Source organism: Pseudochaenichthys georgianus, chromosome 5, assembly GCF_902827115.2.
Source record: "Pseudochaenichthys georgianus chromosome 5, fPseGeo1.2, whole genome shotgun sequence".
Classification (NCBI taxonomy): Eukaryota; Metazoa; Chordata; class Actinopteri; order Perciformes; family Channichthyidae; genus Pseudochaenichthys; species Pseudochaenichthys georgianus.
In genome coordinates this window covers 42,874,472-42,890,420 of record NC_047507.1, presented here as the reverse complement: position 1 = coordinate 42,890,420, position 15,949 = coordinate 42,874,472, and the positions used below count along the sequence as shown (strand labels likewise).

Genomic DNA, 15,949 nt, shown 5'->3' with positions numbered 1-15,949 from the left:
GTACAGAATATCAGTATGACAATACGACACCCTCTGTCCTCAGACCCTCTGTCCTTAGACCCTCTGTCCTTAGACCCTCTGTCCTTAGACCCTCTGTCCTCAGACCCTCACATCGTACAAGGAAACACTTCCGAAGAAAACCCAGTTAATTGACGTACCTATACATACCTATAGAATGTCACTACATGTGTTCCTTTAGAATACTGCATGACATCACTAGTGGTGATAGATACTTCCTCCAGAGTGTGGCACTTGATGAGTTCAGTTGTGTAACAAGACAGCAGATCATTCACATATGACTGAAATCAAAGTTTCATCTCATAAATAAAATAAACCATCTTTTTGTAAAATGGAAATGAGAATTATAATCCAGCATGAATTGAACATAACAACACTTTCCCTAAAATCTCCTTTGAAATGTTTAAAAGTTAACTCGTCAATTCTCCAATGGTGAATATACATTAGGAATATTAGAGAAGATACAGAGCACGCAGACAATGGCTCTGAAGTTTCAGTTTATAAAAATACGCTGTTACATTTCATAGCAGCCACGTCCGTCCAACAGAACCCGTAATACGTGGCATATCTCACATGAACCTTTTCCAAACAAGTACATGTTGATGGTATTTAGTGACATATTTACAGTTAAATACAGAAAGGTCAATCCAATCAGCGGAACACAAATTGTATGAATTCTAAATGATGAGTTCCTGTTTCTGTTCCTTCTCATGATAAACAGGCCTTGCTTGTGAAAGTGTTTTACAGTGCAGATACTCCATGTGTGTGCACCGCAGCAGAGGGAAGCTGAGTGTCACACCTTCATACCACGAAACGAGTGCCTTCAATTCTAACAACAAAAACACATTTTTGAAAATGAGTTATTAATATGAAGAAGTTGGTTTTAAAGAGTCATTTAACTAACATCTATATTCTGAACACGAGCGGTTTCTCTTTACCTGCATGGGATTCATCTGGGTTAGGCAGCCAATCACATGACAGAACACACTCCAGACTGAATGGACGGCTTCTTCCTCTGAGACACTTTGTCCACACTGCAACACACCATAATAATCATAGACGATATGTCACTGTTCAAACCTAGACCCCGGACACAAATACAGCTACTGCAATATCACCATGTGTCTGGCTCTGGAACAGCTCCCACCTCTTGGAGGGCCTGAAAGCAGCGTCAGTCTCCGAGAGGAAGTCTTTGCTCTCTCTGGACTCCTCAGCACTGCTGCAGGACGGACTGCTGGCCCCCGGGACCAGGTTCCCGTTCGGGTCCAGGGCCTCAGGGCTGCAGGGATGTAGGGGGAGGGGCTCGGAAAGGGACGACTGCAGTTTCTTCATGTGCTGAACCACTGAGACTGCGTGGAAGGCTTGCTGTGGGAAAGGTGAAATACAAAGAGAGAGTTACACCGCTGCTACGTATGCCATGACACGTGTCTGTAAGTCAGGACAGCCGGACAGGCAGGAGCTCCATCAAGCCGTGTAGGAGTGGATACACAGACTATACGGAGATGCTGTTTGAGAAACCAATGCGATTTTGGAAAATTGCACAACAAATCTATTCTCGTAGACCTCAACAATGGAACTATGATCAGTAGAAATGGCCATGCCACGGGACCTTTAAGCTAAAAGATGACATCGTAAGCTTTATTTATAAATAGAAGTGTGACTCACCTTCCATTTGGATTTGCTAAAGCTTCTCTCCATCTGCTCACACACAGACTGAGAAATGTCCACGTCTTTAGCTGTGTTTTCAGCAATCCTGCAATCAAGTCAATGACATTAGATCATCTGTGTGTGCGTGCGTGCGTGCGTGCGTGCGTGCGTGTCAGTCAGACAGAGAGGACTCACCATGGGTGTCTGAGTGCCTGCTCGGTGAGGAAGCGTCTTGTGGGGTTTTTATGCATCATATTCCTGATGAAGTCTTTGGCTGTTGAGACATGGAATGTCATCTGTTAGTTGACGATATATAGAAAAAGTACTCCTGCTGTTAGCATAGAAATATACCCATTTGGTCACCTTCAATGTAATAATGTGTGAATCCTTTTCAATGTTACACACATTTTATACTGTTAGCGAAACACGGCAACAACTGAGCGCCGGGACTCAGACGTAAAGACAAAAAAAGAGACCCTTAAACCAGATAAAGGAAAAACCGAGAAAGTATGTCATGTGAAAAATAAAGCTGCGCTGAAATACAGTAAGCCCATCCACAGAAAGACTAATGCTTAGATGTTTGAGGAACATTGAGCCTTGAATAACTGGTATACATGTTTGTTCCGTTCTGTTCAACACAGCATATTAAGATTCGATAACAGAACTCCTTTTGATTCATTATACCATTGTATAGCTTTTAAACACATAACATGGTGTTTAATTTGACTTATCCAAGTTCATTAATACACTAATTATGTTGCACTGTCCCAGTGTTTCTGGACATTTTCATGTGTTGGTCTTCCTGTGGAGTGGAGGTATGTAACAGTCAGTGGCAGCACTGTGCTAATGCTTAAGCTACATAACAGGAAATAAAACGGCAGGGATCCAGTAATGCATTGGTTTTAAAATATCTATTTGCCTTTAACACCTCCTCTTCATCTTCATGTTCACTTTTCAAACATGTATTTCATTTTCTTTTTGCATTTCTATTCAGGTTTTTCTTTTTTTATTAGGTCCCATCGGAGGAAAATATTCGTTGTGGCCAAACGGCGGTACTACACTTTCGTATCAGTCGCTGGGCTCGGAAATACTTTTTCCCATTGACTAACATTGGGAAAGTATGTATGGAAGCCCATTTCCGCCACTTGAAAAAAATAAAATCCCCCATGAAAAGATATAATAAATCTCGAATCTCGTATCTCGAATGAGATAAAAAGTCATAATAATGAGATAAGAAAGTCGAAATAATGAGATAAAAAGTCATAATAATGAGATAAAAAGTCATAATTATGAGATAAAAAAGTCGAAATAATGAGATAAAAAGTCATAATAATGAGATAAGAAAGTCGAAATAATGAGATAAAAAGTCATAATAATGAGATAAAAAGTCATAATTATGAGATAAGAAAGTCGAAATAATGAGATAAAAAGTCATAATTATGAGATAAGAAGTGCGCATGTGCTGCAGTGGCGCTGTCTTTAAAGGTCCCTTCATCACCTTGCTGCTCTCCACCATGCAAACAGCATCTATCTAGTCCTAAATAAGGTAACTATTACAGGTGACTTTTGTAAATGTTAGATGTTACATATAGCCTATATTGCAGCTAAACTACAACAATGCAGTTCATAGCTTTGACATTACCCGTTATGAACTATAATATATATGCCTATAGTTTTGTGGTAACGCGCCACTAATGACAATAGTGTAGGCATACTGCTGCTGTGAGTTGCTCTAACTCTAACCCGTGAACGTTACCACAAAACTATAGGCATATATATTCTATTCATAACAGGTAATGTCAAAGCTATAAACTGCATTGTTGTAGTGTAGCTGCAATATAGGCTATATTTAACATCTAACATTTACAAAAGTCACCTGTAATAGTTACCTTATTTAGGACTAGATGCTAGGGATGTGCATCTCCATCACTGAGGCCGATGCGATGCGCATCTCGATACGTTGCCACGATACGATACATTAACGATACATTTGAAACACCAGGTGATACGATACGATACGATTCACCCCTGTTGCGATACAGTTCGATACGATTTGATTCAATATTATGCGATTCGGTGCGATACGATGCAACACAATGCAAAAATAATGATACTTCAATTTGGTACGACAGAGGATTTTTGTTTTATTCCTTATATGCAGCAAATCATACATTAACAAAAAAGTGCTTTACATATTTGGTACTGCACATCCCATCATGCCGTTTATTTTTTTAACTTTAAAAGCTCTCCAGAGTAGGATACAGTACAATTGTATAACACCTCACAGTTAAACAATGTAAGGATGCATTGCTCATGATTAACAATGTGCAAATAACAGCTACCATAGTGCAATGCCCATACAGCTGCCAGCCTGATGTGCTTAACACTCATCCATAGGCTGACTCACCAGTGAGCAGAAAGCAGTGGGTTCTATATGAACAATGAAGAATACAAATAACCTTTCACAAACAGGTATTTCATAACTGCTTACAGTGAGGAAGACATTTAAATTATTATTGACCGTCACAGGCTGCTGTAAACTAAACACCACTCTCTCTGACAGAACCCCTCACTGAGTGATTTAACTCATATGTCTAACTTTAAGGTTTCTCTTTTCAGCCGCAGACCCCATGTCGCCTCTTTATGTGCGTCGCTAAGTTCCTCGTACTACTTGTGTACTTTAAAGCGGCTCGGCATCGTTTACAATTTGCGAGCGATTTTTCAAGTTGACTGTAGTATATAGTGCCGCGCACATATACCATCAGGACGTTACTGATGGGGTGCGGCTGCGGAGTGATACTGTGTGTATGCAAGCCCGCATCTAGGACGGATCTATGTATCATGGCTGTAGACCTGTTGAGTAATAAAGATACCTCATACAAAGGTCTACGGATACCTTATTACTCTCCATGACCTGCGGTCAACTATATAGCATAAAGGATTATTACACCGTCTTTCTTGAACAATCCGAAGTGTTGCCAAACGTTTGATTTGTAGGTATTTTTCGGTGCGCTGTGTTTCTCTTTCTCCTCAACTTCCGTGTGTGTTGATAACTGAGACTCTCGGCCTCGGGCGAAGCAAATATCCAAATCAAAGATCGTCTCTGCTGAGCGTTGACGCAATCGATGCATCGCGAGTTCAACCCGGTTCAACCCAAACTGTAGCCGATGTGCACTCTTTCAACCGGTGCACTCGCATCTTGAACGTTTATGCCGATGCGAATCGGTGAATCTTAACATCTCTACTAGATGCCGTTTGCATGGTGGAGAGCAGCAAGGTGATGAAGGGACCTTTGAAGACAGCGCCACTGCAGCGCATGCGCACTTCTTGTCTCATAATTATGACTTTTTATCTCATAATTATGACTTTTTATCTCATTATTTCGACTTTCTTATCTCATAATTATGACTTTTTATCTCATTATTATGACTTTTTATCTCATAATTTCGACTTTTTTATCTCATTATTATGACTTTTTATCTCATAATTTCGACTTTCTTATCTCATAATTATGACTTTTTATCTCATTATTTCGACTTTTTTATCTCATAATTATGACTTTTTATCTCATTATTTCGACTTTTTTATCTCATAATTATGACTTTTCATGGGGATTTTATTTTTTTCAAGTGGCGGAAATGGGCTTCCATAGAAAAGAGACGTCTGTAAAGCGTTGGATAATTTTTTTTAAACTAAATAAACTACCCAGTATGAACATTTGTGCCCGGCACGTTCATGTGACGTGTTCAGTACTACATGAGTTTTACCTTTACCCATGGATGCACAATAAGAACGGATTTTATGATTATATGAATACTTTCATGACGTTTCTCTCTCTCAAAAGTTGGGCCATTTTGTCTTCATGCGCCAATGAGCAACTCTCATAGGAATGAACAAGGCCCCGCCTCCCACGCTGTATCCAGTTCTTATTATACATCCATGTGCGGACACACCAATCTGAGTAGGGCGACAGGACGCTCATCGACGGCCAGACATCTATTGACGGCCGAAATCGGCTTGGTGTGTCAGGACCTTGGCAGTCGAGTGATTTAGTAGATTAAGTCCAAGTAAAGTGTTTTGAATAAAAACTGATTAATCTTGCTCACTTGGGGGCAGCCAGCAAAACATGGACATATTATCATGTGTTATCATCAGGGCCATGTGGCCCAGTTCCCTTGTTCTTCTTCGATGGATAACTAGAATTATTGTAGAGCAACAAGTTATTGAGCACACACTCAAAAGAGACCTATGTCAATGAATCTTTTGCCCCAGTGCATGCTGTGATGCACTTTGGTTTCTTGGTAACCTACCAAGAAACCAAAATCATGTAATCAGCAATCACAGATCAGCAATCAGCCAATCATGTAACAGAAGATTGTTATTCAAGAATAGACAAATGAATCCTCAAACTGCTTTTAAAGAACATTAACTTGATGAGAATGAACACAGTTCATAACTCAAAGTTAGCATGAAAAAGTTAGCCACATTTCAGGTCATGGTCCTTATTAGCTTCAGTTGCTTATTTATTATACATCAGGATGTTATGGAGCTACGCTATCATTCATTTGGCCAACTGATGATGTATGTCCAATATGCACAATTATTTAGGGAACTATCTGGTTCTCCAGTTAGTCAGTTTGTTGTTTTAGAGCTTTTTTCACTGAAAACAGCTGCTTGCCAAGTCTACACAATATAAACCAGAAAATAATCCGAACAGTAAAGCTGCCGGACGGCCAGACAAACACTGAGCTAAAACTGAAGAAACAAGGGGAGCTTCGGATTCAGGTGTCAGATGCTGATGCTCTATCTAACCCTTTTACTTTTTTATATTGATTTCACAATGTTACTTGGTTTTATTATTAAAATAATATACATTATAGACCAAGACTAAGCCACGGTCATTTTGAATAGTGTCCAAATATTGAATACAAATCAGTACAATTACCAGAAGAGAAAGGACAGGGATATCAGATGTCAAAGCTGTTTGTGAAGACTGATATTTTCATATTTGCTGCTGTTTTCATACCTGACTCCGAGATATCGTCCCAGAAAGGTGAATGAAAAGCGTACTCAGCCCTCATGATCTTTGAAAACAGACGCGTCTCGTTGTCTTCAAAGAATGGAGGGTAGCCGCAGAGCCTGCAACTCAGACACAGCTAGCTAACTCAGCTAATCCCAATGAATTATCCTCATCAAAGATATTTCACAAATGTAGATATGCCATGACTGTGGTATCAAACCTATGAGAAGAATATGATTTCTTAACAAAATCAATGAATTTACTGTAAAATATCAGGCTCCTGACCTTTAGGTTATTATCTAAATGTTGTATTGGTTGATTCCACGTGTTATGTTTTGATAGAGAACAGAAATGTGCTCACAGGATGTAGGTGATAACTCCAATGGACCAGCAGTCCACTGTTTTGCTGTAGGGTCTCTGGGCCAAAACCTCAGGGGCTGTAGAACCACAAAAGTAATTCAGCCAACAGAGCAAGAAGACATTCAAAATAGATACTTTTACCATGGATGTCTCTAATTTTATTGTTTTCCTTCTATTTTTCAAATAACAATGTGTACTTCATAACTGCTAATACATTAAGCATTTCACACATTTGAACATGTATCAAACATTCCAACGTCTACAATTGTAAGCACATGCACCCTTCAACCCTACATTTTTTTAATGAAATCTGATTTGACTGTTTTCTCCTCCAAGAATCATGTATCATGGTTCAGAGTGAGTAAACCTAGGAGCTGCAATGTCAGAGGTGATATCTCCAGACTGCGATGTTCAGACCCAGTCACAACAGAGGACCACCTAGGATGAAATCTCGCCGGTAAAGAGTCTCGTGGCTGGGCCTGACCATGGAAATTGACACGCTACAGTACTTTATACTCCATAAAAAAATCGGAAGCGTAATTTAAAAACTTGGGGGAAAGCCTCAACCATATCCCTGGCAGAATGTGGTTCAGACAGCTGATCAGAATGCCTGCTGGGGGCCTTCCTCTGGAGGTTTTATGGGCACATCAAACTTGAAGCACATAGACTTTTATTGCACTATTTCACTATTTCACTATTTTAAACTATTTTTCTATTTACTATTGACTATATTTCTGTTTATCTGTTTTATTGTGTTGCACTGTTGGAGGAGCCTGTGACCTAAGATTGTCATCGTCATAACCAGGGCCGTATCTACCATTGAGGTCACCGAGGTCCGGACCTCGGTAATTTTTTCCGAGCTGTGTATAACAAAACTTGTGAAATAATTGCACTAAAAAGGGGTTCTTTGTAGTACTTCCATTTACTGGCGATGGGGGCGCTGCATAACTACGTAGCCTCGATTAAAGCAAACGGAAGAAGACGACATGTATCAACAAACCACCGCAGCCCGGACTTGAACCGGAGCAGAAGAGGAGTGATGAGGTATCTAGAGATCTGAGTCCAGCGGGCTGCTTGTGTTCCTGTTCATCAGGACATCATATGACCAGCAGATCCTGTGAACGCTCTACGTTAGTCAGTGGACGTCCGACAATATGCACACTAACTTATATTGCAGCTATACTTTGGTTTAAATTGCGTGAATAAACTAGCTAGAGAGCTAAAGTTAATTACATTCATCCAATGTCAGAAGGATTACCTTTTAACAAACGTTGTAATGTTTTTCTTTCATTTCAATTTGAGTAAAACATTGAAGATATAACATTGTATTGTTTTCTTTTTACACTGACTCAGATATAATGAAAAGACTACGTCAGTCGAAGCTCAGCTTTGGTACGGAAGAGACAGGACAGGCAGAGAGAGAGAGAGAGAGAGAGAGAGAGAGAGAGAGAGAGAGAGAGAGAGAGAGAGAGAGAGAGAGAGAGAGAAAGTGATGGAAGTCAGGGAGGAACTGGAGTCACACAAAAGAATGTAGGCTTAATAAGCCCATCTATTTATCTATCTATCCATCTATAACAATAGTCTTCATTTACAATAGGCATAATTTTTAAACAACATACATCTATTGCAGTTATGATGTCATAACATACAATTGTATAAAACACAATTTGCTTACATCTTTGTTCTCTTTTGAGAATCAAACAAGATTTAAATAAATAATGCAAACAAACAAGTGAAATGAACTAAATGGCTGAATTGATTTGAATTCACTGGCAGGAGCGACAAGTGAGGAGGAGACAAGTGAGGAGGAGCAAAAAGTGAACAACGAGGGAGAGATTGAACAAAGAGAAAGAGTAGAGGACAGAGAGAGTAATGAACAGGAAGAAGACAGAGAGACTAAAGACGATGGAAGAGAGGCTGCAGGTTATGGAAAGGACAGAGACGTGGAAAATGAATGTTGACAATGTGATGTGATCATTTTAGCCTCTTCTGCATGTCCAGATCATTAATAGTAACAATCAACTGATTCAAAATAATGTATGCTGCAACCCACTGACATGGTTATCGATATATTATCCAATTTGTGACCCCCCACAGGACTTAAAAAGCACCTAACTAGATCATGAAAATCCCGGAAATCTCGGGGGAGTATACCCCCGGACCCCCCTAGCATGTTTGGACCTCGGTATTTAGGAAATCCTGGATACAGCCCTGGTCATAACTACACTGTAGCTATGTTTGTATGACAAAATAAAAAACCTTGAACCTCGAAGCATACTGTACCTCCTCGGACTGGGACCCTCCAGGAGGAACTGGTAAGAGTTGCTGAGGTTCTGACTGCCTTGCTGAGGAAGCAGATGTATGGTCTGCACTTGAACATTTTAATAGCATGCAATCTATATGATGCAACTTTATTGCTCTTAATTTAATAAAGGGCGGTGTGGCATAGTCTTGGCTTGGCAACTGGAAGGTCACCAGTTCAAGTCCCGGGAAAGACCAAGTGCTACCGAGGTGTCCCTGAGCAAGGCACCGTTCCCTACCTGGGCGCCGTACATAATGGCGCCTAACACTAGGATGGGTCAAAAGCAGAGACATATCCGGCAGTGGCTCAGTCAGTAGGGGCTTGGAGGCTTACGGCCATACCACCCTGAGACACGAGGGGCGCAGAGTGGATGTGAGGAGGAAGAGCGGAGGAATTGTTTGGTGCATGGTGGCGTGTATTGTGGATTTGGAAGCTACGTTTGGATTACTTTTTTGATATTTTGAGTGGTTGAACTTTCCCCCCAAACAGCGAAGCACCGGACATCCCCCTTCCCCCCCACTCCCATTGCTCCCCAGGCGCTGTATAATAGCTGCCCACTGCTCCTAGTACTAGACTCCTGGTACTAGGATGGGTTAAAAGCAGAGAACACATGTAACTGTGAGCTGTGTGCTCTGCATGTGTGACCATTAAAGAGGGTTTCATCCCTCCCATTCTATCTAATTGATTTGTTTTATTTGTGTCACTAAAAAACTTGAATAATACCACTTGTATTATATTGCCAGATAAAAACATAATTTGTTGTAGTATTATTTAAATGTACAATTGTATATCAGGTATAAATAACGAGGTGACTTTCAAAAGACTCACCAACATATCCCGGCGTACCACAGGCTGTGGACATCACGCCCTGCTCCAACGTCTTCGACAGACCAAAGTCACTCACCATGATCTTCGAATTCTCGTCTGTGTTATAGTACAGCAGGTTCTCAGGCTGACCACAGACAGAGGGACAAAGAAAGATCAAAAGGAAGTTAAAGAAAGGGAAGGAGAGAAAATGCTGTAAACGTACAGATGTATTATGTGTGTATCACCTTAAGGTCCCTGTGTACGATACTGTTTTCGTGCAGGTAGCTGACAGCCTGCAGCACCTGCTTTATCACCATGCTAGCGTCCTTCTCGGTGTAAACCCCCTTATCTAAAATGCGATCAAACAGCTCCCCACCTGACACCCTGCACACACACACACACACACTTCAGAACTTTGTGTATATGTAGATCGCACACACCACAATATACCAAGAGGGAAAATCCAACACACTCTCACTCCCTAAGCGTCCAATAGCGACGTTTGGTCAGTGTCCGTGGCGTCCAATTGTGACGCTCCTAGGCTCCTTCAGCGTCATAAAGGGACGCAAATAGCTTTCAACTGATTGCAATGTATTCCCATCTGCGTCGGGATTTGACGCTCATGGAAGCACGGCATTCGTTTATGCCGGCTGCCCTTAAAGGTAATGTGAGCGTCCATTCCCATTGGATAACGGAGAATTGTACACCCGGAAGTAAGTATTCCTCTTACTGTCGATTGATTTTACAGTGATATCTGCACTACTCATCGACTAAAAAACACCAGATTATCCTTGTTAATTACACAACATTGATTGGTTTAAATTGTGTGCAATGCTTTTGTATTTTTCCCCTTCGATTCGGAGAAACAAATGTTTTTTCTGAGTAAAGGATGGCAGAAGACACTACACTACCCAGAATCCCCAGCTATCGTTTGGACTACACCATGTGCTCTGTTTGACAAACCCCGTTTTTTTCACCATTCATTTGATGGCTGGCGTCTATGTCACATGATCTTCAAATTTCTCCCTGCAGAAAAAGAAAACATGGCCGAAATTCGTTTTATTCTCGGTAGAAAATGCCTATTTTAAAGTTAGTTTGGCCATTAAAATGCGTTTTGATGTCATTTGATGCGAGAAATTGTTATTTCAGATTATGTGTGCAGTGGATGTACATGATCTTTAGTTTGCTAGTTATTACGAAGATTACTTCAGGAAATAGCGACGTTTTCATTGTTACCAAGGTGGTTGCTAGGGACGCTGCTATCGATATTATTTCTGTTATGTTGTGTAACTGTTTAATGGTGTTATCTTTATTGCTACCCCCTTCCCCGTCAATGTATAGTGTTGGTCCACAGCCTAAACATATTAGTTTAACAAAATCCGCATCTAAAGATAGCCTACGTTATTTCCCCCCTGTGCAATTCCAGTCTCACATCTCACAGCACATCGTCATTAACAAATACCGGAAACAGACCGAAAAGATTTAAAAAAATAAATAATAATACCTTATTCCGAGTGTGCTTGCTTTTCTCTTTGAAAGTCATCACATCATGGCATTGTAATGCACGGTTCGGCTGCATTACATATTACATATCTGCCGTAGTTCTGTATTTATAGAGCCCTGATGAGAAGACAAACATGAGGAACTGAAAACGTGACGTGGATCATAAATATATCAGCCATTAAACAACATCTTACATTTCTTTCCACACAATACGTCTCCTTGCAGTATCAACACTAATTCGGCTCACTTTTATATTTGATCCAATTGGTAGATAGGCTGTATTTACACCATAAAGGTGCACAGCTGATAGAAAGGGACACCTGGTGGTTAAAGCATGTTATTGAATTTAATTATTTTTATTATTAGATATTAATACGATCCCTATAAAGTATATTCATTACTCGTTATTCTCTACTAATAGTTAATTAAAGACTGTATGTAATGACTATTTTGCACATCCCTTTCAAGATTTCAAGATGTTCTAAGGTTTATTGACATATCATATAGGCCTACACAACTGTGGTGTAGTTCTGCACTGAATGAAAAACTTGGGTTGCAGGTTCCTCAATAGTGCATTACAAGACATCTATCAATATGTGTGCATACCTCCAGCAATGTTAACTATGTTGAAGCACTTATTTTAACTGATATTATACATAATGTATTATACTCTTATAAGATGTATGTAGATATTTCATCTCCGGCCTTGTCAGGTATTGAACAATCAATAAATAAAGAACACAGAATTGTTGAATATAAAACACAGAATTTGTGTGATTATACTAAATGATTTTCAAATAAACACAACTGCATATTTAACTGTTACACATGCTGATGTAACGCAAATGTTCCAACTTGGGATCAATAAAGTATATCTTATCTTAAGCTGATCGATGGCTACTGCCATATTTGCAAAATGTGCCTCTGAACCTTGACAAGTGCATGTTTCAGGCTCATCAATTAATGTAATGTAATGTTATCACAGGGGTCACACACATAAGACCAGCTGTTAAATAAAGCTCTTCTGACCTTAGCTGGCATGTGGGTATATATATTAATACTGCCCATAATGGGCACAAGCAATTTTCACCCATTTATTAATTATATGTTTTAAATGTGAGTGTTTCCTGTCCCCTAAACCTCCAGGGATGTACACAGCTTAATACTGGCAACTTCTTATGGGAAATACGAAAACGTCTTTTAAAACTACAACTCCCAGTAGAGACGTGCCATAGAGAACATGTTGCGAAACAGAATAGCCAGCATGTGTAGTTCTGGGGACGGGGTGGGGGAGGGGGGGGACGCGGTGGACCCGTTCAAATCCAGTTTTGGACAGTCTGCCGTGGTTCCATCCCATTTCAAGTGCTGTTCGAGAATCGGCTTAACCCTCGGAGCACACTCTCCAATCACAGAGCTTGAGGACTATCACAGGGTTTGTCAAACAGAGCACATGGTGTAGTCCAAACGATAGCTGGGGATTCTGGGTAGTGTAGTGTCTTCTGCCATCCTTTACTCCTGGGAATGGACGCTCACATTACCTTTAAGGGCAGCCGACATAAACGAATGCCGTGCTTCCATGAGCGTCACATCCCGACGCAGATGGGAATACATTGCAATCAGTTGAAAGCTATTTGCGTCCCTTTATGACGCTGAAGGAGCCTAGGAGCGTCACAATTGGACGCCACGGACACTGACCAAACGTCGCTATTGGACGCTTAGGGAGTGAGAGTGTGTTGACAAAAGCATGCACCCTAAACATTTAGAATCCCTTTCTGACTTTAGAGTGAAATTAATTTAAGGGGCGAAAGACACTATAAGCCTCCATACATAAAATAAGCACACTAACCCTATGTTGTTGTTATTGGCAGATTTTTTTTACCCTCAATTAGACCCATTGTCAATATTTAGTTTTACCAAGGTAATAGTTTGTGACCGTTAGGAGTTCTCTTACAGTTGCATGACCAGGTAATAATGTGTCCGGCTCTCATAGAAATCCTCCAGTCCTACCACATTCTCGTGCTGTATCCTGAAAGAGTAAGAAAGAGAATTAGGCATGTGTGTGTGTGCGTGTGTGTGCGTGTGTGCGTGTGTGTGCGTGTGTGTGCGTGTGTGTGCGTGTGTGTGTGTGTGTGTGTGTGTGTGTGTGTGTGTGTGTGTGTGTGTGTGTGTGTGTGTGTGTGTGTGTGTGTGTGTGTGTGTGTGTGTGTGTGTGTGTGTGTGTGTGTGTGTGTGTTACCTTCTCAGTACATTGATTTCATTTTCGAGGTTGCTATGAGCGAGGTGTTTCTTCTTCAGGCATTTCAGGGCGTACATTTTTCCTGTTCTCTTCTCTCTCACCATAAAAACCTCGGAAAAGGACCCCCTGCACAAAAACAGGAAGGACAGAATACACAGAGTGAAGTGTGTGTTAATGTGAAAACAATCCATAGAAATGGTCAACCATATTCAACTATTAGGGACAAAACTATTTGTTGTAATTTCTTCATTATCATTCAAGTTCAAAGCACTAGTTTTTGTGGTTTGAAATTGCTTTACTTTAAGACACAGATATTGTCACAAGTTAGACACATATATTGTTGTTTGTTTGGTGGCTCATCTTAACTCTCCTGTCATTTCAGATCCCGCCTTCCTCCAGGCTCTTGCAATCAGCTCACTTCCCTCACCTGGTCTCCCCAGCCCTTCCCTCACCTCCCTATCATGTTCTATTTGCAATTAAAGATTGATAATTGTGTGTATTGGGTTATTGAGAAGAGAATAGAGAGTAGAGAGTAGTGATGGCGAGATGAAGCCTTATGAAGCTTTGAAGCTTTCCAGCCAATTGGTTCGCAAAAGGGTTCATCTCATGAATCTTCATCATGGGCTTCATTTGAACACAAACCCCCTGTTGGTCAAAGTGTGTAAAACAGGCAGATTGGACATCTCAACAGTGTGCTATCTTATACCGAGTTCCCATTGAGTAAAGCCTTAGAATAACTCTAAACAACGAACATTAAATCATATTTTCATGTTAACAATACTGTATTTATTACAGTTTAATGATTGTGATTGAAAAGCCTAAGGAGGCTGGTAAACATTGCAAAGAGGGATTTGAATTCCTTAATAATATTCATAAACTTAACCATGTTGTAGCCTGAGAAAGGCTAAACCATATCAAAGAATACATTTATTAACTACATTATCTCATTTAGCTGTAGCTTTTATAAACAACAAAAAATACGTGTTCAGTCGTTGAACCAGGGACCCTGCGGTCATGAGTCAACTGCTTTCAGGCTGAGCTACAGCACACACGCTGAATCTCCTTGAAAACACTGGAACATATTTATTCCTGTATTTATTTCTGTATTTATTCATGTTTTTATTCCTACATTTATTTATGCTTGTATCTGGTTATACTTATGACATGTTCCGACCTCTATATGAGTGAGGGTCTGAGCTCTCTTGATTCCATCGTGTCACCGGGCCCGGGTACAGGAGGGGTAATATGGTTCTTATTATACATCCATGGGTATTATGAGCATTGTGGTTCAACGGTTCAACCGATCTGAATCGCTTCCTGAAGCAGTCACGTGGTATCGACAGGCAGCGAGGCTTCGTTTGTCATCGGTGACGTCACTGGCCCAAAACGATACGAGCCTCGGTACATACTTCACAAAAAGCTTCGGGGATTACTCGACACATGCTCCGAAGCCTCGGCGCAATACGTAACATCACTACTAGAGAGTGCTGGAATTTTTTTTGGGAGGAGAGGGCCTTTTATCAGTTATTAAAGTTGAAAAGCAATGATTAAAATACATCTATTCCGGGCCGCCGGCTCTATCCGCCGGCTCTATCCGCCGGCTCTATCCACTGGGCTATCTATTCCTTAAACGATTGAACTGTTTTTATATTACTCATAATTGCCTTATTGTTCACAACTTCTCCACATTTCGAAGTGTTTCCGGAGCCAGAACGACATATCTTTCTTCCTGGCTTGCTCTATAATGATACTACAATTCAAATGCAATACCAACAACTCAACAGCAACAACGCAAACTACGACAACAACCCACACATTGCGCATTGTTTAGAGCGGTCATAAAGTGTTAATCCCAGAACCACACGGGGACCTAGTCAATGAACTGCAGAGAGCTGGGACCAAAGTAACAAAGGCTACCATCAGTAACACACTACGCCGCCAGGGACTCAAATCCTGCAGTGCCACACGTGTCCCCCTGCTTAAGCCAGTACATGTCCAGGCCCGTCTGAAGTTTGCTAGAGAGCATTTAGATGATTCAGAAGAGGATTGGGAGAAT

At 40.7% G+C, this 15,949-nt stretch overlaps 1 protein-coding gene across 1 annotated transcript in view; it reads right to left on the bottom strand.

Moving 5' to 3' along the window:
• Positions 1–470: 470 nt before the first annotated feature.
• camk1ga (calcium/calmodulin-dependent protein kinase IGa) overlaps positions 471–15,949 on the bottom strand; it is a 32,296-nt gene continuing 16,817 nt past the window's right edge. Inside the window, exons 3-13 of the mRNA XM_034083751.2 lie at positions 13,894–14,019; positions 13,609–13,683; positions 10,400–10,538; positions 10,176–10,299; positions 7,047–7,122; positions 6,692–6,804; positions 1,861–1,939; positions 1,684–1,771; positions 1,166–1,383; positions 957–1,052; positions 471–847 (exon numbers count right to left, since the gene is read on the bottom strand). Of these exons, the coding sequence (XP_033939642.1) occupies positions 989–1,052; positions 1,166–1,383; positions 1,684–1,771; positions 1,861–1,939; positions 6,692–6,804; positions 7,047–7,122; positions 10,176–10,299; positions 10,400–10,538; positions 13,609–13,683; positions 13,894–14,019 (1,102 nt within the window). The 3' untranslated portion in view covers positions 471–847; positions 957–988. The remainder of the gene's footprint in view (positions 848–956; positions 1,053–1,165; positions 1,384–1,683; positions 1,772–1,860; positions 1,940–6,691; positions 6,805–7,046; positions 7,123–10,175; positions 10,300–10,399; positions 10,539–13,608; positions 13,684–13,893; positions 14,020–15,949) is intronic.